At 40.4% G+C, this 26,635-nt stretch overlaps 1 protein-coding gene and 1 long non-coding RNA gene across 3 annotated transcripts in view; both read right to left on the bottom strand.

Moving 5' to 3' along the window:
* Nucleotides 1-693: 693 nt before the first annotated feature.
* Nucleotides 694-26,635, bottom strand: part of IFT57 (intraflagellar transport 57) — a 33,244-nt gene continuing 7,302 nt past the window's right edge. For both annotated transcript variants that reach the window (XM_048870722.2, XM_048870732.2), the window contains 9 exons: nt 21,120-21,238; nt 20,025-20,115; nt 17,091-17,159; nt 16,408-16,530; nt 14,261-14,332; nt 9,394-9,525; nt 7,859-7,921; nt 2,434-2,500; nt 694-1,076 (listed from right to left, as the gene is read on the bottom strand). In XM_048870722.2, the coding sequence (XP_048726679.2) occupies nt 898-1,076; nt 2,434-2,500; nt 7,859-7,921; nt 9,394-9,525; nt 14,261-14,332; nt 16,408-16,530; nt 17,091-17,159; nt 20,025-20,115; nt 21,120-21,238 (915 nt within the window). In that variant the 3' untranslated portion in view covers nt 694-897. The remainder of the gene's footprint in view (nt 1,077-2,433; nt 2,501-7,858; nt 7,922-9,393; nt 9,526-14,260; nt 14,333-16,407; nt 16,531-17,090; nt 17,160-20,024; nt 20,116-21,119; nt 21,239-26,635) is intronic.
* Nucleotides 12,018-14,254, bottom strand: LOC142068654 (uncharacterized). The gene is made up of 2 exons (XR_012664553.1): nt 13,326-14,254; nt 12,018-12,646 (listed from the first exon to the last, which is right to left on the bottom strand). It is a non-coding gene; the product is annotated as an uncharacterized LOC142068654 (long non-coding RNA).

The following is a 26,635-nucleotide window of genomic DNA, read 5'->3' as shown; positions in this document are numbered from 1 at the left end:
TGATGCATGGAGAAGTTACAAGAACAATGCTCGGTCTCACACAGCAAATCATAGAATCATAGAATATCAGGTTTGGAAGGGACCTCAGGAGGTCATCTAGTCCAACCCCCTGCTCAAAGCAGGACCGATCCCCAAAGCAGGAAATCAATGGCAGAGTTGGGAAAAGAAGCAAGGTCTTATGCATTTTTCAGGTGCACTTGCAAGATGATACTGCCATGCTTATCAAAGTGAGGGACGTGTAGGTCCTGATGGAGTCATGACACTAACAGCTGCCTTGCAAAGTACTGAGATTTTGATTTACAACAGCCCTTCTAATCTCATCAAAACCTCCTCAGAAGAGTCTATCAATCATCCCCAATTGTGTCAAACATGGAGGTTATTTTGTTCTATACATAAAATTCAAATAGGGGCTGGGAGGGGACCAAACAATTTACTTTCACTTGTAGCCAGAATCAGATCTGACCCAGGTCTCTAGCAAGGGTAGGCGTTGTATTATTCCGATGTCAGCAATTAAATACTAATGTTAATCATATGAAAATGGGAATAAATAGCAGACATTTTAAAATTCCTTTCAAGCCTTCCACAAGTAATTTTCTTTCACCACACAATATCTAATCAAGACTTGAAGATTATAGGCTGTGTCAATAGACTTTTATACTACTTAACATACTACAGTGCAGTAGAAGAGACAAGTTAGTTAATGAGAATTTATTAATGTATTTATAAAATAAGTTTGAAAGCCTTTAAGTCAAAAAATTCAGCATGGCTCCATTTATAGAGCCTAAAGTGCTATGTACACATCTGCAACACCCTAAAATGCATGACAAGCATATTGTAAAAAAAACAAGTTATAAAAAAATTTGATTTGTCTGAAATACAAGTAAATTCCAAGCAACTTTAATAGGCACCTATTGTAGTTTCAGGAATCATAGTTGCATGCATATCTCTAGTCATATTTGATTTCTCCTTCAGCTTTGACTGGAGTAATGTGTGTTCCACTACACCAATCCGTATGTCCATCTGAACTGTTTCCTGCTTCAGTTTGGTTAAGGCCTGCTTAATTTTTACTAAAGGAGCTGTTTAAAAAAAAAAAAAGAAAAAAAAAAAGGGCAAACAGTACATGTGTTAGTCTCCTGTACATGAAAAGCATTACTTTTTCCTATAATTCACTCCCTTTGCTAACTGGAGAATGAACAAAAGGATGTTATATTCTGGAGACACGATTTGCCTGAGACATCATTTTTAACACACAAGACATATTAAAAATAGAAATAAGCAGTGATAATTTTGCTGCCTTCTTGACATGTTGGATCCGATAATGTGCATAAAAATGAGAAAAGGTTTTCCAATTTCATATTTTTTTGCACAGCAATAAGGCTCACCTGTCTACCTGAGGTGGAGTTTGGTGGAACAGGGAACAGTGAAGACACTGTCATCAACTCGCAGTGGAAGATCTCAGCTAGGAGAGGCTACGGCAGTGTTCCACATACCCCATTTCTTTTCCTCCCACCCCCTTTCACCTCTGCAAAGCAGACGCTGCTTCTTCACCCCTCCACACCACTCTTTGTGGAGCAAGGCATGTGGGGAAGGGCAGGGGGCAGCACAAGCTGCAGGTTCCAGGCTCTGGAGCTTGTTCTACCCATCACCACTGTCACTGGGCAGGAAGGGTAGTATGAGGCCAGGTGATTAACTCTGTATGGTGAGGGGAGGGTGTATACATTTTGCTTCCAGGGTGAGATAGCTATTGCAGCTGGTTTATCCCAGTTAGGCATCAGTAATTAAATAAAGTTGCAGCCCCTGTGTTTAACTCTATTAGGGTGTCTGCCTGATTCTCTCCATGTCTGCATCACAATTCCTTTTACATTTGAAACAGAGCAGGTTTCTCAGCTAAAAGAGACTTTAAGACAGCAAAACATATAGGCTTTTATGACTTTTAGAATTAATTTAAAATAGAAACAGTACAACCATCACAAGTACTAGAATGAATTTTTCTACTGGCTATAGGCCCAAACCTGTGAACACTTGCCACCAAACACAATGTTTACTGCCATGAGCAATCTGATGGTAGTAAGTGTTTGCAGTATCAGGCCCTACATCACCAGCAGTGTGTTAGTTATTTAGTTATTCAAATTAGAGAACCCATGAATTTTCTGAGATTTTTATGGTAAAATTCTCAAAAACCAAAATTTTGGAACCCAATGGGATTTAGACTCCTAAATGCCTAAGTCACTTTTGAAAGCAGGTCTTAGACTCCTAAATCACTTAGGCGCCTTTGAAAATTTTACCCCAATGTTTTCACTTATTTAGTAACTCATTTCTGCTTTTGTTTTGTTTATTTTTCATGTACCAGATTATTTTTCCATAACCTAGGCCTGAATGTGCACTTGTTTCTCAGGGAATGGGAGGTTTTTCCTGAGGAAGGCATGTACATACCTCCATCGGTCATACTGCTTCCCTTCTCTTCCATTTCCTGCTTTACTTTTTCTAACACTTCAGTAATCTGAAATTGATATTAAGTGTGCATTTTTGAACTTCAATTAAAAAAAATTCCGAATAACTACATTAATTTTACAAAAATGACTAATCTGTGCTCAGCACTGTAAATAGAGTAACAATATTTCTCAATGCCAAACTACTAATCCCAAACTGGATTTTTAATGTGAAAAAAAGAACAATACAAGTCATGCAACATGAATAACATTTTGGCAGTGACCTGGGTTTACTGTTTTGAAGAGTCTTTCATCATACAGTAATAATAATAAAAGTGATGCATTTCAGTAACTGATGGAAGACAAGAACCACTATTCTCTTAGGCCTGGTCTACACTAGTCTGTGGGGGTGGGGGGGAAATCAATCTAAACTTCAGCTACGAGAATAGTGTAGCTACAAGAATAGCATAGCCGAAGTCGACGTACTTAGATCTACTTACCGCGGCGTCTTCACAGTGGTGAGTCGACTGCTGCCGCTCCCCCGTCAACTCCGCTTGCGCCTCTCATGGCGGTGGAGTACAGAAGTTGACGGGAGAGCGCTTGGGGATCAATTTATCGAGTCTAGACTAGACACGATAAATCGACCCCCGACAGATCGATCGCTACCTGGCGATCTGGAGGGTAGTGTAGACCTGGCCTTAGAGAATGGTTGATGGACTAGCACTCCTGTCTGCATTACAACAGATTAAGGATCGCGTTTTCTGAGCTAGAAGGTGGTTTGCCAGGTGATGGTGGTTACCACAAAAAACAGGTTGGTTAAGGAATCCAGAGGGATGGTACCAGAATAAAAACATAGACAATGAAAGTTCCTGGGATGTGTACATAAAGTTCATTGGGATAGGTCTGTGTATAGAAGTAAGAAAAACTTCAGCACTGATACTGTATATTGAAAGGTCTGCATGTACAGTAGTATTGTGTCTGTAGCATGAATCGTGAAAAGGGAGCAATCCGGTTCGCTAATAAAGCACTTGGACCATAATATGGAAATGAATGGGTTGGAACCATTAAGCCACATTTACCTCCCTATTTCAATATGTTCAGAGAGAGAAAAACATTTTCACTACACACTTAGGGTGTATAGGTATGTCCCAATGGGCCAAGTGCTGATCACAGCTATACCAGCAAAAATCTGTAGTAGCACCAAATGTATCTGGCTTTACTTCAGATATGCACCAGTGTAGCTGAGATTAGAATTGTGTCCAATATCCACACACTTAGTCATGCATTATTCTTTATTAGTCACACACTAATTACCAAAGCATAAAAACATTATAAAGACTTCAAGTTCATACAGTGTTCTATTTTTAAAAATTACTTCTGCTTTTAGGATGGAGCAGTATTAAATGCAAGGTTAAATTATATAGTACAGTTTATTATTATTTTAAAACAGGCATAATTCTGCAGAGGTCCTACACTTCAGTAGACAGATTTGTACTATGAGAGATACAAGGTGGGTGAGATAATATTTTTTATTTGACCAACTTGTTAGTGAAAGAGAGTTGCTTTCAAGCTCCACAGAGCTTTTAGCTTGAAAGCATGTCTCTTTCACCAAGAAAAGCTGGACGAATAGAAGATATTATGTCATCCACCTTGTGTCTCTAACATTAAAAAAAAATCTTAATAAATGTTGTGATGATGGTTTGTGGTGTATTCTAGTAGTGTGATGAGATAGGGCTATTACAGAAGTTTAGTCTCTTAGTGGATAAGGTTTTTGTAACCTACATAGTAAAGTTAGTAAGTGAATGAAATTTCCATAAATTATTTGATTAGGAGTGTTGAAACAAAAGACTGACATTTGCAATCAAAACAAATTGATATTTTGAAACAAAACGTTTTGATTTTCCACATCAACATTGTCATAGAATCATAAAATCATAGAATACTAGGGTTGGAAGGGACATCCAATCCAACCCCCTGCTCAAAGCACGGCCAATCCCCAACTAAATCATCCCAGCCAGCGCTTTGTCAAGCCTGACCTTAAAAACCTCTAAGGAAGGAGATTCCAGCACCTCCCTAGGTAATTCCAGTGCTTCACCACCCTCCTAGTGAAAAAGAAAAGGAGTACTTGTGGCACCTTAGAGACTAGCCAATTTATTTGAGCATAAGCTTTCGTGAGCTACAGCTCACTTCATCGGATGCATACTGTGGAAAGTGTAGAAGATCTTTTTATATACACACAAAGCATGAAAAAATATCTCCTCCCACCCCACTCTCCTACTGGTAATAGCTTATCTTAAGTGATCACTCTCCTTACAATGTGTATGATAATCAAGGTGGGCCATTTCCAGCACAAATCCAGGGTTTAACAAGAACGTCGGGGGGAGGGGGAGGTAGGAAAAAACAAGGGGAAATAGGCTTGAATAGAGACTGGGAATGATTAAGTCATTATGCAAGGTAACCTAAGTTAATTGTATCCAATTTGCAAATGAATTCCAATTCAACAGTTTCTCGCTGGAGTCTGGATTTGAAGTTTTTTTGTTGTAATATAGCAACTTTCATGTCTGTAATCGCGTGACCAGAGAGATTGAAGTGTTCTCCGACTGGTTTATGAATGTTATAATTCTTGACATCTGATTTGTGTCCATTTATTCTTTTACGTAGAGACTGTCCAGTTTGAGCAATGTACATGGCAGAGGGGCATTGCTGGCACATGATGGCATATATCACAATGGTGGATGGGCAGGTGAACGAGCCTCTGATAGTGTGGCTGATGTTATTTGGCCCTGTGATGGTGTCCCCTGAATAGATATGTGGGCACAGTTGGCAATGGGCTTTGTTGTTCAATCTGTTTCTTCACTTCCGCAGGTGGGTATTGTAGTTGTAAGAATGCTTGATAGAGATCTTGTAGGTGTTTGTCTCTGTCTGAGGGGTTGGAGCAAATGCAGTGAAGAAACAGATTGATAGAGCCAGAAGAGTTCCCAGAAGTCGCCTACTACAGGACAGGCCTAACAAAGAAAATAACAGAACGCCACTAGCCGTCACCTTCAGCCCCCAACTAAAACCCCTCCAACGGATTATTAAGGATCTACAACCTATCCTGAAGGATGACCCAACACTCTCACAAATCTTGGGAGACAGGACAGTCCTTGCCTACAGACAGCCCCCCAAACTGAAGCAAATACTCACCAGCAACCACGTACCACACAACAGAACCACTAACCCAGGAACCTATCCTTGCAACAAAGCCCGTTGCCAACTGTGCCCACATATCTATTCAGGGGACACCATCACAGGGCCTAATAACATCAGCCACGCTATCAGAGACTCGTTCACCTGCACATCCACCAATGTGATATATGCCATCATGTGCCAGCAATGCCCCTCGGCCATGTACATTGCTCAAACTGGACAGTCTCTACGTAAAAGAATAAATGGACACAAATCAGATGTCAAGAATTATAACATTCATAAACCAGTCGGAGAACACTTCAATCTCTCTGGTCACGCGATTACGGACATGAAAGTTGCGATAATTCAACAAAAAAACTTCAAATCCAGACTCCAGCAAGAAACTGTTGAATTGGAATTCATTTGCAAATTGGATACAATTAACTTAGACTTGAATAGAGACTGGGAATGGCTAAGTCATTATGCAAGGTAACCTATTTCCCCTTGTTTTTTCCTACACCCTCCCCCCCCCAGACGTTCTTGTTAAACCCTGGATTTGTGCTGGAAATGGCCCACCTTGATTATCATACACACTGTAAGGAGAGTGATCACTTTAGATAAGCTATTACCAGCAGGAGAGTGGGGTGGGAGGAGGTATTTTTTCATGCTTTGTGTGTTTATAAAAAGATCTTCTACACTTTCCACAGTATGCATCCGATGAAGTGAGCTGTAGCTCACGAAAGCTTATGCTCAAATAAATTGGTTAGTCTCTAAGGTGCCACAAGTACTCCTTTTCTTTTTGCGAATACAGACTAACACGGCTGTTACTCTGAAACTTAGTGAAAAAGGTTTTCCTAATATCCAACCTAAACCTCCCCCACTGCAACTTGAGACTATTACTCCTTGTTCTGTCATCTGCTACCATTGAGAACAGTCTAGATCCATCCTCTTCGGAACCCCCTTTCAGGTAGTTGAAAGCAGCTATCAAATCCCCCCTCATTCTTCTCTTCCGCAGACTAAACAATCCCAGTTCCCTCAGCCTCTCCTCATAAGTCATGTGTTCCAGTCCCCTAATCATTTTTGTTGCCCTTTGCTGGACTCTCTCCAATTTATCCACATCCTTCTTGTAGTGTGGGGCCGAAAACGGGACACAGTACTCCAGATGAGGCCTCAACAATGTTGAATAGAGGGGAACGATCATGTCCCTCGATCTGCTGGCAATGCCCCTACTTATGCAGCCCAAAATGCCATTGGCCTTCTTGATAACAAGGGCACACTGTTGACTCATATCCAGCTTCTCGTCCACTATAACCCCTAGATCCTTTTCTGCAGAACTGCTGCCAAGCCATTCGGTCCCTAGTCTGTAGCGGTGCATGGAATTCTTCCGTCCTAAGTGCAGGACTCTGCACTTGTCCTGGTTGAACCTCATCAGATTTCTTTTGGCCCAGTCCTCTAATTTGTCTAGGTCCCTCTGTATCCTATCCCTACCCTCCAGCGTATCTACCACTCCTCCCAGTTTAGTGTCATCTGCAAACTTGCTGAGGGTGCAATCCACACCATCCTCCAGATTATTTATGAAGATATTGAACAAAACCAGCCCCAGGACTGACCCTTGGGGCACTCCACTTGATACCGGTTTTAAAATACTTGGTTTCAAAATAGTGCTTCAGATAAATAATAAAAAGTCACTGAAATTGACATTTTCCATCAGAAAAATTCAAGAAAAAACCAGGTCTTCTGACAAAAACCTTTTTATTGGAAATTTTTTAGCCCACTGTACCAAATATTAATTTTTTAAATAAATATAAATAATAAAATTTAGGATTTTCTCATCTTCAAAGCACTTTACAAACATTGACTGATTAATCCTCAATAGCCCTAATGAGACAGGTAAAATCCATATTTTATTTTATATATTTATATATTATTCTCCTTAGAGATGAGGAAAACTACGGGGGAGATCTTTAGTAGCTTGCCCACCTCACAGATAGAATCAGTAGCAGAGCTGGGATTAAAATTTTGGAATCTCTCTCTCAATCCTGGGCTCACAGTTCTAAACCACTTTCACAAAATGAACAAATTCTAAACGTTGATATGAAAAGTACTTCATATGAAAAAGTTTATTTCATACAATGGTAAACCCCAGTGTCAAATGACTATGCACAGTGGACTATTTTAAAAGTTAGAAAACAATGCATGAAAGATTGGAGCTCTTTTGAGAATTAAGACCATAACACAAATTATGTGAAAATATATTCTACCTCAGAAAGAGTTCTAGTCCTTTCTGTTACTCCTCCACTTCCCTGCTGGTATTTCTCTTTGGCCTGGAAGAGAGAACACTTTCTGTATTATTGACAAAACAGAAGCACACATACTGATTAGAGAATTTATTATAATAGTTGCTCTTTTAGATCCCAATTCTGGAAATCCTCATTCATGCATGCAGTGCCAATGAAATCAATGGAGTGTGAGGGAGAGTTTGCAATGTCTATCATTCAAGAATCTCAAAGCACCTTAACAAATGGCAATTAAAGATCACAACACTCATGTGAGGGAAGTAAGTTTTATCAGTTATTAACAGGTGTGTAAACAGAATCACAGAGAGTGCAAGTGCCTTATCCAGACCACAGTGAGTTTGTCAGAATTGGGATGGAACTCAGCAGTCCTGAACCCCAGGCCCTCTTTCTCAAAAGAGGAAATTAACCTGTCACCATTCTGGGTTTAACTGCACCTCTACCACATCCATGTGCTGGATTGGGCCCCGCAGGCAAGTTCACACAAACCACCCAGGGGAGGCAGGGATGAGGAGGAGGAGCTCTCTCATAACTTTAAGCCCTGTAGTTAGGGTACTCACCTGGAATGTGGGAGACCTCAGTTTGAGTCCCATCTCTGCCTGAGGGGGAGAAGGGGTTTTAACAGGTATGACACCCCCTACCCCAGGTGAGTGCCCTAACTATTGCACTATGGGATGTGTGGCTGCCTCTCCTGTTGAAACTGTAGCTTTGGATACAAATAATTAAAGAATAATTTGGGCTAGAGAAAGAGAGGGAATACACATAACATGACAGCATAAGCATAATGATGACTCTGTAGCCTGGTGGTGAGAGCACTGACCTGGGATGTGGGAGAGCCAGGGTTCAATCCCCCTGCTCCGGTTACTCTAATCATTGATTGAAAGACTGAGAGCCCCCCACCAGATTAGCCCAGAGCCCAATGGTCAGGGCACCCACCTAAGAGCCAACAGATTCCTGTTTAAATCCCTTCTCACCCTCCTCAGATGGAGGGAGGGGAACTTGAACAGGGGGCCTCCCACATCCTAGGTGAGTACCCTAACCACTGAGCTAAAATTTATGAGGGAAGTTCTAGTCCTCCCCTGGCTTCTTGCTAAAATGGCACAGGTGCCTAACTCTGGAAGATGGAGAATCATTAGGCACCTCTCTGTAACTTGGATTTGGGTGCCTATATTTATATGATGGGTAGGGCTTAGCATACATCGGCATCTACCATTAGTTAACATACTAGTTTTTATGGTTCAGTCTAAGATGACCCCTTTTCCCCCAGTCATTGCATAGGAACTCAGGCTTTGTTATCACACTGATTTTCTAGGTGCCTAAAAGTTAGATGTGATGCTCAGAATCACCATATCCAACTCCTTTTGTGCATCCAGGCCTTTGTCTTCTACCTACAGTCAGAGGGAGAAAGTAGATGTAGACTCTGCAGGCTGCACTTGATCCTTGGGCCATACTGTAGACAACTCAGCCCGACAAAAAGCAACAGCAATGGGTCAGTGCATTACCTCACTCAGCTGGGCTTGTGCTGTACGATATTCCTGAACCAAATGCTCCAACTGATTGTTGAGGTACTTTTCCCGACTGTTGACCTTTTCAAGGGTCCTACTGATTTCATTATGAAGTTTGTCAAGGTAACCCTAGAAAACGATATTCTGTGGGTAAGATTATATTTTGTATGTAATGTATGAACACAGTTAAAACTCCTCTAATTCAGAAAGGATATTGAAACATAGGAGTCTGAGATGGAACAGAATTACAAGATCACTTGGTCTATGGCTAATGCGGGACTGCACCTATGATAAGGTTTTCTAGTGTTTAGTTTAGCCCAGATTCAAATTTCTCTAGAAATGGTGCTTCTACCATTTCCCCTAAGATTATTCCAGTCTAATAAGTCTCACTGTCAGAAAGTTATTCTGACTACAGTATTTAGCTAATTTTTCCTTTTTAAAATTCTTTCTGATTATTAAGAAGCACCCACCACAGTATAGTCTTTAATAATTCCTCTCCATTTTCAGGATGTACCCACTTCAAATACTTGTTGTCAGCTATGTCCCCCATTACTTATCGTTGGACAAATTATACAACTTTACAATAATTTGTCCTTTGTCAATCCTGCCAGCCCTTAATCACATTTGTTGCATTTCTTCATAGTGCTGTAAAACAATCCCAAGAAAACTGAATCAAACAATTAATATATATATCAAAGGGTATGTCTAACACTACGAAATTAGGTCGAATTTATAGAAGTCGATTTTTTAGGAAGCAATTTTATACAGTCGATTGTGTGTCCCCTCACTAAGCGCATTAAGTCGACGGAGTGTGTCCACAGTACTGTGGCTAGTGTTGACTTTCAGAGCATTGCACTCTGGGTAGCTATCCCACAGCTCCCGCAGTCTCCACCGCCCATTGGAATTCTGGGTTAAGCTCCCAATGCCTGATGGGGCAAAAACATTGTGGCGGGTGGTTTTGGGTACATGTCATCAGTCACCTCTCCCTCTGTGAAAGCAACGGCAGACAATTGTTTCGCGCCTTTTTTCCGTGCGGACGCCATACTGCTTTAAGCAGATGGTGCAGTAGTACTGCTAACCGCCACCATCGAACCACTGCTTCCGCTTTAACTCTGCTCTCCTGCTTTCATGAATCCACCTCGCAGGTCCTCTTGTCGTTCTCTAGAAATATCTATTCTCGTGGCATCCGTCATCAGCCACTGCTTCTGCTGCAACTCTGCTCTCCTGCAGATACCATACCACGGCAAGCATGGAGCCCGCTCAGATCACAGCAGCAGTTATGAGCATTGTAAACACCTCGTGCATTATCCTGCAGTATGTTCAGAACCAGAACCTGCAAAAGCAGGCGAGGAGGCGACGGCAGCGCGGTGACGAGAGTGATGAGGACATGGACACAGACTTCTCTCAAAGCATGAGCCCCATGCAAATTGGACATCCTGGTGGCAATGGGACAGGCTCATGCTGTGGAATGCCGATTCTGAGCCCGGGAAACAAGCACAGATTGGTGGGACCGCATAGTGTTGCGGGTCTGGGATGATTCTCAGTGGCTGCAAAACTTTTGCATGCGTAAGGACACTTTCATAGAACTGAAGCGCAAGAATACCAAGATGAGAGCAACCGTTACAGTTCACAAGCGAGTGGTGATCACCTTCTAGAACCTTGCAATGCCAGACAGCTACCAGTCAGTCGGGAATCAATTTGGAGTTGGCAAATCCACTGTGGGGGCTGCTGTGATCCAAGCAGCCAACACAATCACTGAGCTGCTGCTATCAAGGTTAGTGACTCTGGGAAAAGTGCAGGTCATAGTGGATGGCTTTGCTGCAATGGGATTCCCTAACTGTGGTGGGGCGATAGACGGAACCCATATCCCTATCTTGGGACTGGACCACCTTGGCAGCCAGTACATAAACCGAAAGGGGTACTTTTCAGTGGTGCTGCACGCACTGGTGGATCACAAGGGACGTTTCACCAGCATCAGTGTGGGATGGCCGGGAAAGGTACATGACGCTCGCATCTTCAGGAACTCTGGTCTGTTTCAACAGCTGCAGCAAGGGACTTACTTTCCAGACCAGAAAATAACCATTGGGGATGTTGAAATGCCTACAGTTATCCTTGGGGACACAGCCTACCCCTTAATGCCATGGCTCATGAAGCCATACACAGGCACCCTGGACAGTAGTCAGGAGCTGTTCAACTATGGGCTGAGCAAGTGCAGAATGGTGGTAGAATGTGCATTTGGACATTTAAAAGCGTGTTGGCGCAGTTTACTGATTCAGTTAGACCTCAGCGAAACCAGTATTCCCATTGTTATTACTGCTTGCTGCGTGCTCCACAATATCTGTAAGAGTAAGGGGAAGACGTTTATGGTGAGGTGGGAGGTTGAGGCAAATCACCTGGCCGCTGATTATGCGCAGCCAGACACCAGGGCGGTTAAAAGAGCACAGCAGGGCGCGCTATGCATCAGAGAAGCTTTGAAAACCAGTTTCATGGCTGACCAGGATACGATGTGACAGTTCTGTTTCTTTCTCCTTGATGGAAACCCGCCCCCTTGGTTCACTCTACTTCCCTGTAAGCCAGTTGACCTCCCCACTTCGATCACCGCTTGCAGAGGCAATAAGTCATTGTTGTTTCAAATTCATGCATTCTTTATTAATTCATCACACAAATGGGGGATAACTGCCAGGGTAGTCCAGGAGGGCTGGGGAAGGAGGGAAGCACTGGGTGGGGTGGTGGAGGAGGAAAGAACAAGGCCACATTGCACTTCAAAACTTATTGAATGCCAGCCTTCTGTTGCTTGGTCAGTCCCCTGGGGTGGAGTGGTTGGGTGCCCAGAGGCCCCCCCCGCAACGTTCTTGGGTGTCTGGGTGAGGAGGCTATGGAACTTGAGGAGGAGGGCAGTTGGTTACACAGGGGCTGCAGCGGTGGTCTGTGCTGCTGCTGCCTTTTCTGCAGCTCAACCATACGCAGGAGCATATCAGTTTGATCCTCCAGTAGCCTCAGCATTGCATCCTGCCTCCTCTCATCACGCTGCCGCCACCTATCATCTTGATCCCGCCACCTCTCCTCACGTTCATTTTGTGCTTTCCTGGACTCTGACATTGCTTCCTCCGCGCATTCTGCTGAGCTCTTTCAGTGCGGGAAGACTGCATGATCTCAGAGAATATTTCATCGCGAGTGCGGTTTTTTCAACTTCTTATCTGCGCTAGCCTCTGGGACGGAGATGATAGGGGGAGTGTTGAAATATTTGCAGCTGCGGGAGGAAAAAAAAGGGAGAGTAGTATTTAAAAAGACATTTTAGAGAACAATGGGTAGACTCTTTCATGGTGAACCAAGCTGTTAACATGACACAGTACATGTGCTTTTGGTACAAGGTCGCCTCCTACCCCTCCCAATTCTCTGGGATGATCGCTTCACCCCTCCCCCCACCGCGTGGCTAACAGTGGGGAGGATTTCTTTTCAGCCACAGGCAAACAGCCCAGCAGGAATGGCCACCTCTGAATGTCCCCTTAATAAAATTCCCCTATTTCAACCAGGTGACCATGAATGATATCACTCTCCTGAGGATAACACAGAGAGATAAAGATCGGGTGTTGCTTGAATGCCAGCAAAACACCGGGACCATATGTTGCCATGCTTTGTTATGCAAGATTCCAGACTACATGCTACTGGCCTGGCATGGTTAAGTGTCCTACCATGGAGGATGGAATAAGGCTGCCCTCCCCAGAAACCTTTTGCAAAGGCTTTGGGAGTACCTCCAGGAGAGCTTCATGGAGATGTCCCTGGAGGATTTCTGCTCCATCCCCAGACACGTTAACAGACTTTTCCAGTAGCTGTACAGGCCGCAAACGCATCCCAAGTCTTCAGGGCAAATTAATCATTAAACACGCTTGCTTTTAAACCATGTATTATATTTACAAAGGTACACTCACCAGAGGTGCCTTCTCCACCTTCCAAGGTCCAGGAGCCCACCTTGGGAGAGTTGGGAGGGTATTGGCTCCAGGGTGATGAACAGTTCCTGGCTATCAGGGAGAATGGTTTCATCCTCATCTTCCTCATCCCCAAAATCCTCATCCCTGTTGAGTCAGACTCCCCCCTTGCAGGAGTCCACATACTGGGGTGGGATAGTGGTAGGGGCATCCCTAGAATTGCATGCAGCTCATCATAGAAGCGGCATGTCTGTGGGTCTGACCTGGAGCGTCCGTTTGCCTCTTTGGATTTTTGGTAGGCTTGCCTGAGCTCCTTAAGTTTCACGCGGCACTGCTGCAGGTCCCTGTTATAGCCTCTGTCCTTCATGCCCTTGGAGATTTTTTCAAATATTTTGACATTTCATCTTTTGGAACGGAGTTCTGATAGCACGGATTAGTCTCCCCATACAGCGATCAGATCCAGTACCTCCCGTTTGGTCCATGCTGGAGCTCTTTTGCGATTCTGGGACTGCATGGTCACCTCTGCTGATGACCTCGCCACGCTGACCAAACAGGAAATGAAATTCAAAAGTTCCCGGTGCTGTTCCTGTGTACCTGGCTAGGGCATCTGAGTTGAAATTGCTGTCCAGAGCGGTCACAATGGAACACTCTGGGATAGCTCCTGGAGGCCAATACTGTCAAATTGCGTCCACACTAACCCAAGTTCGACCCGGCAATGTCGATTTCAGCGCTAATCCCCTCATCAGGGAGGAGTACAGAAATCGATTTTAAGAGCCCTTTAAGTCGACAAAAATGGCTTCATTGTGTGGACGGGTGCAGGGTTAAATCCATCTAACGCTGCTAAATTCGACCTAAACTCGTAGTGTAGACCAGGGCAAAGAAGGCAGTTAAAAAAATGCTGGAAGACCAGTAGAGTACTCTGAATGTACAAGACATACCCTCGTCTCTTTTAAAGCAGATTCGATTCCATCTTTGTGCTGATGCATTTGATCTATGTGGATTCTCCAATCCTAACAATACATCAGAAAGATAATAAAATGCCTAGATTATAAATTCAGATAACAGCATAAGCATGAAAGAGCTAAAGAGGCTTGTATGTGACTCAAAGCTATTGTCCTACCTGCCCATATCCATTGAGTACTGTTGCTGTGTGCAGTTGCACAGCTGCCATATTCCATCCCTTCAGGCAGCTGCTTTATGCTGAAGTAATTTATCAGACTCTTAAATGTCACACTGTGACATTCATGTCCAAAACCAAATACTGAACATGTCTGAGGCCATACTCTCTGGAGTGTATTTGATCTTCATTAAAGTTCTTCTGCTACAAAACATTGTGATGGGGCCTTCCAGGCACAAATATTGAGACTATTGATTACAACTCCATGAACTCTGCTAGGTCTCCGGCAGAGAAAGAGGGCATAGCTAAAATGTCAAAAGACCTGCCAATGTTCAAATGGTCAGATCTTCCCTTTCCAATTCACCTCCAGAGTCATCAGGAGAAGAGAGGAAGGAAATGAAAAAGCAAGACTACCTAACCCCCTTCTTTGTAAGGGCAGGGGAAAGAAAGGGGGGGGGGGGGAAGAAAAACGTACGGATGACAGCAAACATACATAAGCGACATATAGATTTGAGAAAAATACCTTATAAAATATTACTCCGTTTTCTAAAATCCGCACACCAAACCATGGCCCAATGTGGCAAAATACTTTAAGCATGAGTAGCTGCACTAACTTCAATGAGAATACACGTGTGCTTCAGTGTTTTGCTAGATTGGTGCCTATATGAGATGAGACCAGCACAGATCACAGCTCTAGCAGCTGTTACACCTCTGAGGCTTATTGCCTATAATCTTGCTCATGTCCAACACAATCTGTTCAGAAATTAGGCAAAGGCTGCAAAAAGAAAAGATGAATTTTACACTGGCAGGTAGTAGAGGCTTAAAGTTTGGCAGCAGACCTTAGGTTACACATGTGTCTTTTTGTTGGTTTGGTGAAAATTGGTTGTGATGTCAAATTTACAGGATTGGGTTGTTTTAGTTTTTTGTTAAGAAGTACTTTGGATTTGCACATACAGTAACTCCTCACTTAACGTTGTAGTCATGTTCCTGAAAAATGCAACTTTATGCGAAACAATGTTAAGCGAATCCAATTTCCTCATAAGAATTAATGTAAATGGGGGGTGGACGGGAATTTAGGTCCAGGGACATTTTTTTCACCAGACAAAAGATATTATGTACAGTATAAGTTTTAAACAAATTTAAACAAACTGTTTCATATTGTACACAGCAATGAATGATTATGAAGCTTGGTTGAGGTGGTGGAGTAAGAGGGTGGGATATTTCCCAGGGAATGCCTTGCTGCTAAATGATGAACTAGCACTCGGCTGAGCCCTCAAAGGTCAACCACCCCCTGCTCCCTGACTGGCCCCCGGAACCCCTTACCCAGCCCTCCCCACTGCTGCCCCCTTACAATGCCTCTCAGAGCAGCAGGAGCTCGCAGCCCCACTGCCGGGATGGAGCCAGCCATCCTGGCCGTGCGCAGCGTCACTACAGGAGAAGGGGGACAGAGGAGGAGGGGCCGGGGGTGAGCCTCCCCGGCCAGGAGCTCAAGGGCCAGGCAGGACGGTCCCGCAGGCCGTAGTTTGCCCACCTCTGAACTAGAATCTACATCTCTCATGTGGCTGACACAAACATACCATCCAATAGCACTCCATGTGTTTGCTGTATTTCTGTAACTGTCCCAAAAAAAACTTTTATTACAAGCTAAATTAAAGGTTCAATCTGAAAAGTGTTTTCCATGTTTTAAAAGTTTCCACTGGAATTAAATTACACATTAGCAAATGACTGAAATGCTCTGATATTAGTACAGTATAAATTACTGTAGAATGTTAGAAAAACATTAAAACAAACAATTCTCTCTCTCTCAGATCTCTTACCGGGGACAGCAAGCTACAGGTAGTTTTGGAACATCTCACTGTAAACTATTCAGTGTTTTTTAAAGACTGGGATATATAAAAATGGCAGATATTCATCATAAACTGCTTATTCAATTCATTTATACCAAAACATACACATGCTCTTACACACCTTATTGTCAGTTCTGATTGTAACTTTCAGTTGTGGAAGAACACGTTCCACTTCCAGGTTCCACTCTGCTGCATCTGTTGTGGACTCTAAAATCTCTTCTTGTTTTGTGGATTCATTCATATCCTAAACAAACATTTCAATAGAAAACAATTGCTAGGTTATCAAGTTACAATGGCTTAAGACATTCAGAACAGGGAGAAATATTCATGGTTAGGAAAATTTACAACTATTTGATTTATATTATTTTATGATTTATTGTTGTTTCTTTGCACCTGTAAGTATTAGGATTTAAAACATCTTATCTGATTTTACTAAGTATTAAAATGAATGAGTAAAGCATTACCAGTAAGATAACAGACATGAAACTATTTTAGACCCAATTAAAAAAAAATACGTACATAGAAACAAGGTGCTATTTAAGTTCTTGGAAGCTGATTCTTCAAGATTTGTATAACTTTAAGAGATTCTGCAGTTTAGAAACCGGATGTATTTGTGTCTTTTAAAATAAGTTGGTCCTCTATAGTTAGTATGTTTTTGCTATTTATATTATATTAATATTTTCAGATGAAAATCAAGTGACAGACTTTATTCATAATAAATTGTAAAACCGATGTAAATAAGTTGTGGTTTAAGATGTTAAGATCTGCCATACTTTATCAGGGTGTTAATAGGTAATAACTTACTGATCTATAGGTTTGTGCCTTTAGAACGTTCAGATCAATAAAGTTCTCTTCATTGTCTGTCTCTTCTTCCTTAAAAGAAACGTTGCAAAACATTTCATTAGTAAATATTGCATTATTTTCCTTCAGCTTTTCCTGAACTGAAGCAGAACAAATAATATTTTTCAAGTTTTTGTAAAATATCATGTAGTTTTTGAAAGTACAGCTTGTGTTTATCAAAATTCATATAAGCACATGCAGCATCTTTGGGTAGTATGTTTCTTTTATAGAAGTTAGATTTTAGCTGGGATTTTAAGGGGAAAATAAGGGAGCTGGGTGTTCAGTTCCCAAGACTCTTGAAAAACCACAGCCTTAATTCATTTGTCAAACGGAAGTTACATTCCATTCAGCTCAACAAGTGACACAATATCTTACATTAACATACACAAGGCAGATCTACTCCAAGGATCAGTTTCATATTGGTGCAAATGACTAAATCTACACTTCACACCAGTGCAAAATTTGGTCCTTAGGCACAATCCAGTTACCTTTAAGCTCTGCCAGGCAGGGACTGTTTTTTGACATATATTTGTACAGCATGTAACACAGCGAGGGTCTGGTCTGTGACTGAGCACTACCATAATATAAATAATAAAAAATAAATAATAATAGTTGTGAGACCCAAAGGCTAAACTGGGGTTTTAGGATCGACCAGCTAATATTCCCCAAGGAGTCTTCACCCTTGTTACTTATTAAAAGAAATATGATTCAGTACCAGTTTTATAAATTTTATTAAAACGATTACACTTAAAATCAAGAAAGCATATCACTAAAACTAAACTATTAACACTACTAAACTGAATTAAAAGTTAAAGTATATTGGATTGGAATTAAATCATTACATTAATACAACAAATATTCCTTATAATTCCAAAAAGGAATCAAAGGAGGTGGTTTTCCATTGGTAAAAACCCCAACTAAGGAGTTTTACCATTGGCAATGAAATCAAAATTTAGAGCTGGCTGAATATTTTATAACTGAAACCAAATTATTGATTAAAGTCTTCTAAACCACAACCTCAAAGTCAAATATAAGATTCCTCCTTAGATTTCAACTGTGTGGTATTCCTCGCCACCAACATAGATCACACAACCTCAACAAAATACTCTAGTGAGTAGAAGTCTGACAATTCTTAACAGTTTACAGCTGGCAGGTTAAGTTTCTTAGGATTCTCAGACACAGAACACACTTTTACTGAACACTTAGGAGACTGAGTTTAGGATTTTTTAAAATCTGGGGAACTTTCTTTCTTGTGCCTTCCCTGTGTAGATTTTATGGATACTCATACACACATGCACCTATACAACCACACTTTCCCACCTTAAGATTAAAAGAAGGTAAGGCTAGGATGTCTCCCAGCTAATAAAAACAAAAGGAAAAAAGAAAGAAAAAAAAGCCATACATAAGACAACGGGGGTTTGCAAACTCTTCAACTCTTGCAGTCCTCTAGACTCTTCTGCCATAGGAGCTGGGACTGCAGTCAGTCAAAGAGCCATATGACATTACTAACACAGTACTTCTCACTAGTTGGACCTTGTCCTCCGGGGGCAGGGAGACTGGCCAAAAGGCTTCCATAACACATTAGTCAATATCTTGACTTCCTCTCCCTAAACTGCCTGGCCTTACGTCTCAAGAACACAAGTCTTCCCTCAGGTGGTTTGTTGACCCAACAGGGAAGGCTTTTTTACTTTACCCTTAATTATTTTGGCTTGTGAATTGCGCTTACTCAGCCTAGCCTGGCCTCACCTCCCTCCAATGCCTTTTGACAAATCAGGTGCCAGGCTAACACATGTTTGAGTTAGGTCATGTTTAGCTAGCATCATATTTGGGAAAAGTACTCCTTAAGCCAGCAATTAAAAAAAATATTCAATGTTTGCATGCCACAGAGGCTGCATATCCATGACTCCGAGAAAATCAAAAACACAGACTGGAGGCCACTTTTGAAGATGCTGACATGATCTCATCCAGATGAAAAGATCCTGTGATGATGTCATACCACCAGTTTATGGAAAATTAGACTCAAGTCCTATAAAAATATCTGAGTGAAAAAGACCTTTAGCAACCAAACAGCCACTCAACATCCATCCATCAGAAGAAATTAAAAATACATTTGTACATCTTAAGTCCAGGTGTCACAATCTTTTGTTAACAATGCAGCCTTACAATAATCTTTATATTTAGGAACTAGGCGATAGGAATTTTCCATCTTAACCGAAAAAGAAACACCAAAGTAAATCAGCATAGAAACTATTTACAACAGAAATAATTAAAATGTACAAGGCCTACCTCTGTATGCACTGTTTTTCTTTTTGAGTACTACTAATAATTCAAGTCTGTGGAAAGACTTCATTTGGAGTTGGATTGGACTCAGGTTGCAAATGCTTCATTCAAGAAATATATCTTGTTCCGTAACTCACATTTAGGTTCTAGACTATTTGTGTAAATAAGGGTTTTAGGATTGGGCCCTGCATTTGTGAAGTGGTGTGTGACTTTTTAGCAATAGGCCAGTTCCTGAAGTCCTTGCTCAAACAAAAACTCCAATTAACATCAATAAGAGTTTGCCTCAGTAGAAAAAAAGCACCTCAGGATTCAGTCCCATAGTAAATAATGTATTTATTTCTATACCACAATAAATGTCTATGATGCTTTACAATACTTGTACATGCAGATAAAGACAGATGCTCTGCCAGGTTTACAGTCTAGAGCACTATGCTCTAAATTAAATTAAATTAAATTAAAATGAGAACAAGAGGAAGTAAAGAGGAGCTGACAACACAGGAAAGTCTAGGGAAAAAAAAAGATGAGGGTGTGGACAATATCAAAACAATAAAATAAAGAACACTAGAATAAAAAGCTCACCGTTGAGAAGTATAACTGGAAAAAATCACATGGACCTACCTCAATTTCTTCCTCCAGTTTATTAAGTGTCAATTCTGCATCATCTTCTGTTATTGCTTCTTCTTCTAGCTCCTCTGTTGGGTATGCTGGTCTGAAACAACATACATGTTCTCAGAACATTACAGCTTTCAAAACAAACAATAAATGTACTTCTCAAGAAGAATTATAAACAAACAAAATTATTAGGAGAGAGTTATGGATGCTGACTATGCCCAGGTATAATGAAGCACAGTGATGAGGAATTTACATAGACAACACATTACAGACTTGACCTGAAAAATTTTCACTAGTCTAGCCTTAGAACTCAATACATGGATTCACTATTGTGCCAAACAGTACAGTTTCTCTCTTGTGAAGACACCTAGGGATTAGGTTCAGATTCATTTTCACTTGTGACTTAATCTTACAAGCTTCAAGCATGAGTCACTACAGATTAATTTTTGTCTTATTGACAATAAATTTAAGCGATACATAATAGTAAACAGTATATGTTAGTCATTAAATTCATTTCCTCTGTACCATTTCAGAGCCAAACTAAGGATTTTTTTTTAAGTGTTTTTAAACAAAATTTCACTTCTTGGAAATTCCTCTCTGCTCACCTTTCTCCCAAATTTTCCTTCTCATCACAATATGTACTGATCTTATTGTTTAATTGCATCTAGACACTAAAGTTTACTTTACTTACCATTGAAAGAGTCAGAAATTAGGTATTGAGAGGTTATAACAAGACATCAATCAATAGGTCACTACCCAAGTGTTTGACTAGCAAAAGATAATACTATAGAGGAAGATAAACGAGAGCATTTAAACTAACCCAGCTAATCTAATCTAGTTAAATGAAAGGAAAAAAAAATTGTCCAAATTCAGCTCTGGTGTAACTCCACCAAATTGAGTGGTAGTGCATTTGGAATTCATTTGTCCTACTGTTACAAGCTTGACTGAACTAATCTTTTGAACCTGTGTAACTACAAATAAAGATTTAACACTTATTTGTTCTGGCTTCATTAATGTACACGAGGTCTGTCATCCTGTACAATTAGCATTTGTTCATTTGAAAACAAGTCATACAGGGGGATTCTTATAAGTACACTATACCTTTTCCAGCTAAAGTCAGTATGTTTCAAGGCTTCTTCAGCTAAACAATCAAGAACATAACATGCTTGCTCTCCATAACCTGCCTTTAACTTTGAAGGAGGAAAATCCACAGACCTCCCCTAAAACAAACAAATACAAGATCACTGGCCAGCAATTATGAATGTTTTCTTTCAGACAGGTAACCAGATTTTCTTGACTATTACCAAAGTGTTCACAGCATATGGTGCTTCTACAAATTTCTACCCACTTTTATTTAACTATTTCTTTATTTAGGAAGTTTTAACAGGTTTACAAATTCTTGTCATGTAAATATCAGAGACAAAACAATAATTATAATAAATGTGCTTTTGTTTAGAGAAACATTATTCTGTAATACAATCATCAGATCTTTCTATTTAACAGGGTATTACCACATTACAGAGTGAGCATATTTACAGTACTCCACACTGTTTCTAGTGATTTTATTAAATGATGTGAAATCTCTAATTACATATATTTCAAAAATTAGGCATGTCTATTGAAAAAATTGGCCAGGTATACTGGGGTTTTTTTTGGCAGATGAACACACGGAGTATTGAATAAATCTAAATAGCTATGTACCCTCTGTTTTGAGGGGTACATAATTCATACATTAATTTTTCCATATTTTTTGAACAATTCCTCTAGAGTTGGACGCACTATTTTTCTTTTTCCAATGAGAGGCTATCAACAGCTGAGCAGCTACTAGCAGATGAGAAATTAATTCATTCCCTTTTGTGTGACCATTTCCACCAGAAAGCCACAGGAGCATTAAGTATCCAACAAGTTGTAATATTTGATTATGAATCACATCCCAATACTCTCTAATGACTGGACATAAAATCTCTTTCACCACAATTTCTCCAATATAGATATAAAGATGGAATGGGGATAAATTTTTAACCTGACTGGCATGTGGTACCATTCAAACAGTATCTTAAGAAACTTTCTTTTATGCAACAGAGCGAGAGTGACAGTCCTCTTTTCCAGCTCAAATCTCATTCCTCTGGGGTAATTTGTCTTTCCAGGCCCTTTCCCCAACAGATCATATATGGACATGTTTTTGTTAGGAAAGTTGTCTGCAAAGACTCATGTAAAATTACCGGTAGTTATTTTTATGTTTCCTAACTGGCCTGACTCCATCACTTCTATTCAAGTTAGCTTTCTGTACATGACAGTTTTTCTAGAAAGTTGGGACAAATAATGTCACACTTGAAAGTAGTGGTACCATTGGAGAGTAGGATGGTTAAAGTTAGTTTCGATCTCTAAATAAGTTAGAAAAGTTTCTTTGCTGAATAGCTGGCCAACCATATGAAGTCAATGGCTTCCCCATTCTTTAAAACTCTCTGCAAATATCCAGATCTTGAACCAATGGGTGTCATTGGTGAGCGAAAATAATTTATTTATAGTTCTATCCCCAACCCACAGAATAACTGTTGCTATTTTTGAAGGGAAAGAGGATATTATTTATTAATTAATTATTATTAATTAATAATAACAACCACCATAATCTGTGGTACTCTAGAAATATTTATAGTGCTACAATTTTCTTGTTCCATAAAGATCCTGTGTTTGGCTGAGTTTGAGCATCCCCAACCCATTATTGCTTTGAGATGGCTGGCTTGACAGTACCATCAGAGAGTATTTGGAACAGCTAGGCCACTCTGTTCAATGAATTTGCACAAAGTATCTGCGCTCACTCTTGGTCGTTTCTTATTCCATATAAATACTAACATTCTTTATATTTCTGTAATCTTGAAACAGGAAAGAAATCTTTGGCAAAATATTCATTTTGATTGTGATTATTTTTCCCAAACAAGAAACTGCATACTTCCCCAAGCACTGCAGATCTTTTTTATTTGCTGAAATAGTGGTTTGACATTTAAATCATAGTGCTCTAGGTTGTTTGAGATTTGAATTCCCAGGTATTTTATAGATATTTTATAGAATTTGTTGTCCATTTGTACCCAAATATCTTCTGGAAGGACTTCAGAGTCTGGCAAATATATAGATAGCTAGCATTTCAGATGTGACAATTTCCTTTGAGTCCAGACGCTTTCCCGAAGTCATGAATTTCTTTAAATACGAGTTTTAGGGAAATGTTTGGGTTAGATAAAAATAATTTCATATCATCAGCAAATAAAGCTATTTTCTGATGTGTTCCTTCAAATTCTATTCCTGTGATAGGAACAATAATCTATCTCCTGTTTAAACAGCTCCATGGCCAGCGAAAAAAGTAAAGAAGACAATGGACACCCCTGCCTAGGCCGTCTGTGTAATTCAAAGAGGGGAGATTTAGTCCTATTAACTCGCACAGTTCCTTTTGGGCTTGTGTAAATAGCATTTATCCATTTAAGGAACTGGAGGGCCAACTTCTATACAGGACATGGCTTAGAATAGAGTGTAACCGTCCGTTTCTAAAGCTCGCTCTCTGTGTCAAGTGATAACAAAACAAATGGGGGATCTTGTTTTGATCTGGAATTACGGATTATTCCAAGGACTCACTGAATAGCATCTGAATTTGTTTATCTTTAATGAATCCAGTTTGATCTGGGTTTACATAAACTGAGAGCATGGACTGCAATCAGCTAGCTAGTATTTTTGCTAAAATATTTACGTCATGATTCAGCAGTGATACATGGGCCTCTAAGAGCTGCATAAGGTAAGGCTGTTGCCAATTTTAGGGAGAACAATGATAGGAACTTCCACAACTTATGAAAGAAACTAACAGAATGGTACAGAAGGAACCCCTCAAGTGACCACACCACCCCCCACATCCTTGGGGAAAAAAATCTGCAGCCAAATGGGGAGGGAGAAATCAATAGCTAATGAGAGGTGGGAGTCCTGGGAGTATCTCTGAGAAGGTAACAACGATTGTGGAGAATCAAGAGCAGCAAGGCAGCTAAATGGGCAAGGAGGCAGGTAAGGGTAAATGAGAAACAGGCAAGGAACAAACAAACAGAGCAGAAAATAGGGTATGGGAGGAGAAGCAGCAGGTTCTCACCAGCATACTGTCTGCTCATGTTCTTGTTTATAATTTTTCTGTTTATTACTGTCCTTTTTGTTTATGGAAGAACATCCTTACCATTCCAAGGAGATGCTCCATTATTAGACGTTTCCATAAGATGTCGTCACTTTAAATATTTTAAAACAGAGTATTCATTATATAGTTTCTCTTTTTACAATAGGTTTTGAATAGCTGTTGGTTGTGGAGTATTGTCTGGTTGTAACCCTCCTGTAGTTGCTGTCCATGGAATATCTATCCTCATCAGTTTTCTTTTAATTCAATTTTAATTCTTTTAATTTAATTCCAACTTTGTTGGAAAAACATTTGCCTATAGTTCCTGTTAACAGAGCAGTTTGTGTCAGACTTTTATTCCTTAATAGAAAAATAAAGAACTCCAAAGTATGAGCCTAATTCTGAATCACTAACATCAATGGGAATTTTAACCATTGATTTCAACAGGAGTAGGAACATTAACATTTGTACAACATTTTTTAAGAGAAAAATCTTCAGTGTGTATATAACAGTGTATTTCCCAGGCATCTTTTGTAGCAATGAAAAAAGTAAGTCTGATTTAACCCATTTTACAGAATGCTAAACTCAACTATTTTTGCGGAACACTGGTTCCTCTTCTACTGAGGTGGAGGCCATCCAAACTTCAGCCCTCTCTCCCCTTAGAAGATTGGCTAATCTCCTGAGGGACAAACTGTCTAGCAGGGGGGCGTTAAACTAAAAACAAAAGGGGAAGGTTAAAAAGAGGGATGATATAAACACTCACTTAACACAAAGAGAGAGTTTGACAACAAAATTTTTCAAGGAAGCAAAGAACATGAAGAGAAGAAATTCCTGAATTGCCTATACACCAATACTAAGAGCCTAGGTAACAAATAAGAGCAATTGGAATCACTCATTTAATTATCATAAATTTATTCTAGCTGGTATTACTGAAACCTGGTGCAGTGATTCACATGACTGCAATGTTAAAATCAATGGTTATTGTGATGCTTGCAGACCAGGTGCCAGCTTGTGCCATGGCCCCAGGCCTCCCTGAACAGTTACAGATGCATAGCTGGAAACCAGTCTTGCTTACCTGCGTGTTAGCATTACTAAAATAGATATTAGATGTTAAATTGCTATGGATGTGTTTAGACTTTATAAGTGATATATATCTATATATATATGCATAGCATTTCATAATCTTTATGGCCCATGGTATAAAGTTATCTTGAGTATTTGCACTGTAAACCTCTGTAATTGTGTAACTCACCAAACAGGAAAAGGAGCACTGATTAAGGTAAAGTGCTCATCCATTGCCCACTGAAGGCACATGACGTATCATGTAGCATCAAAGGACAGAGACTTTGCTGATTGCATTCCATACTCCCTCCAGGAAGGAGAGACCTACGCATGAACTCATCTCATCAGTTTGGATAAAAGTCCCTGACAAGGAGAAATTGAATCTCTCTTTGCTGCTTGAGCTCTCACAGGGGTTGAGCTAAGAAACAAAAAGCAGAGACCCCCACAGGGTCATTCTGGGTTAGCCCTAAAAACATTCAGTGGATAGATTACTGCATCTCTGTCACCTTTTGGAACCATAGACTGTGACTCATTTGTGCTTATATGTTGCCTGCTTTAAGCTGTAAATAACTCTCTCTCTCTTTTTCCTACTTAATAAATCCTTAATTAGTTTACTATAGAAATGGCTACCAGTGTTGTCTTTGGTGTGAGATCTAAGGTACAAACTGATCTGAGGTAAGCGATCGGTCTCTTGGGACTGGGAGCAACCTGAATATTTTGTTTTGGTTTAAGTGACCATTTATCATTAAGTCCAGTTCGCCTGGATGGCAAGATAGACTAGAGTGCTCAAGGGGCTGTCTGTGACTCCATGATAAGACTGTTACAGTGATCCAGGAGTTCACATTTGTAACTGGGTTGGTGAAACCTAATTACAATGCACACCATCAGTTTGCTGTGTCTGTCCGGCTTTGACAGTCTGTTCTGAGGATGGCAATCACGGCTGTGAACCACTCCAGACAGCATGACAGTTGCAAACTATTTAGGAAGGACATATATAAAAGGGGAGGGAGAGAGGCATTCTAGGTAAAAAATGGCATTAGCTGTTTCCCAGTCACTGATAACTTGGAAGAAAATGATAGTGAATGCAGATAAAACATGAGATGGGGTATTAGTTGGTGTCCGCTAGAGAACACCATATCACACAACGGAACAGAATGACCAGCTTCTTACGTGCCTAACTATAATGTCTTGGGGAAAAAACCCTATGTGATCATGGGAACTTCAATCAGAGTGACATATACTGTCCTGGTAATAGAATATCCTTGGAATTTCTGATTCAAAAAGTGTTGCATCCAACATGCAACCAAAGACAAACACTGGTAGCCAATTCTATAGTAAACTAATTAAGGGTTTATTAAGTAGGAAAAAGAGAGAGAGTTATTTACAGCTTAAAGCAGGCAACATATAAGCACAAATG

The sequence above is a fragment of the Caretta caretta genome, chromosome 1, assembly GCF_965140235.1.
Source record: "Caretta caretta isolate rCarCar2 chromosome 1, rCarCar1.hap1, whole genome shotgun sequence".
NCBI lineage: Eukaryota > Metazoa > Chordata > Testudines > Cheloniidae > Caretta > Caretta caretta.
The sequence above is the reverse complement of the archived record's forward strand: the minus strand, read 5'-3'. Positions and strand labels throughout refer to the sequence as shown.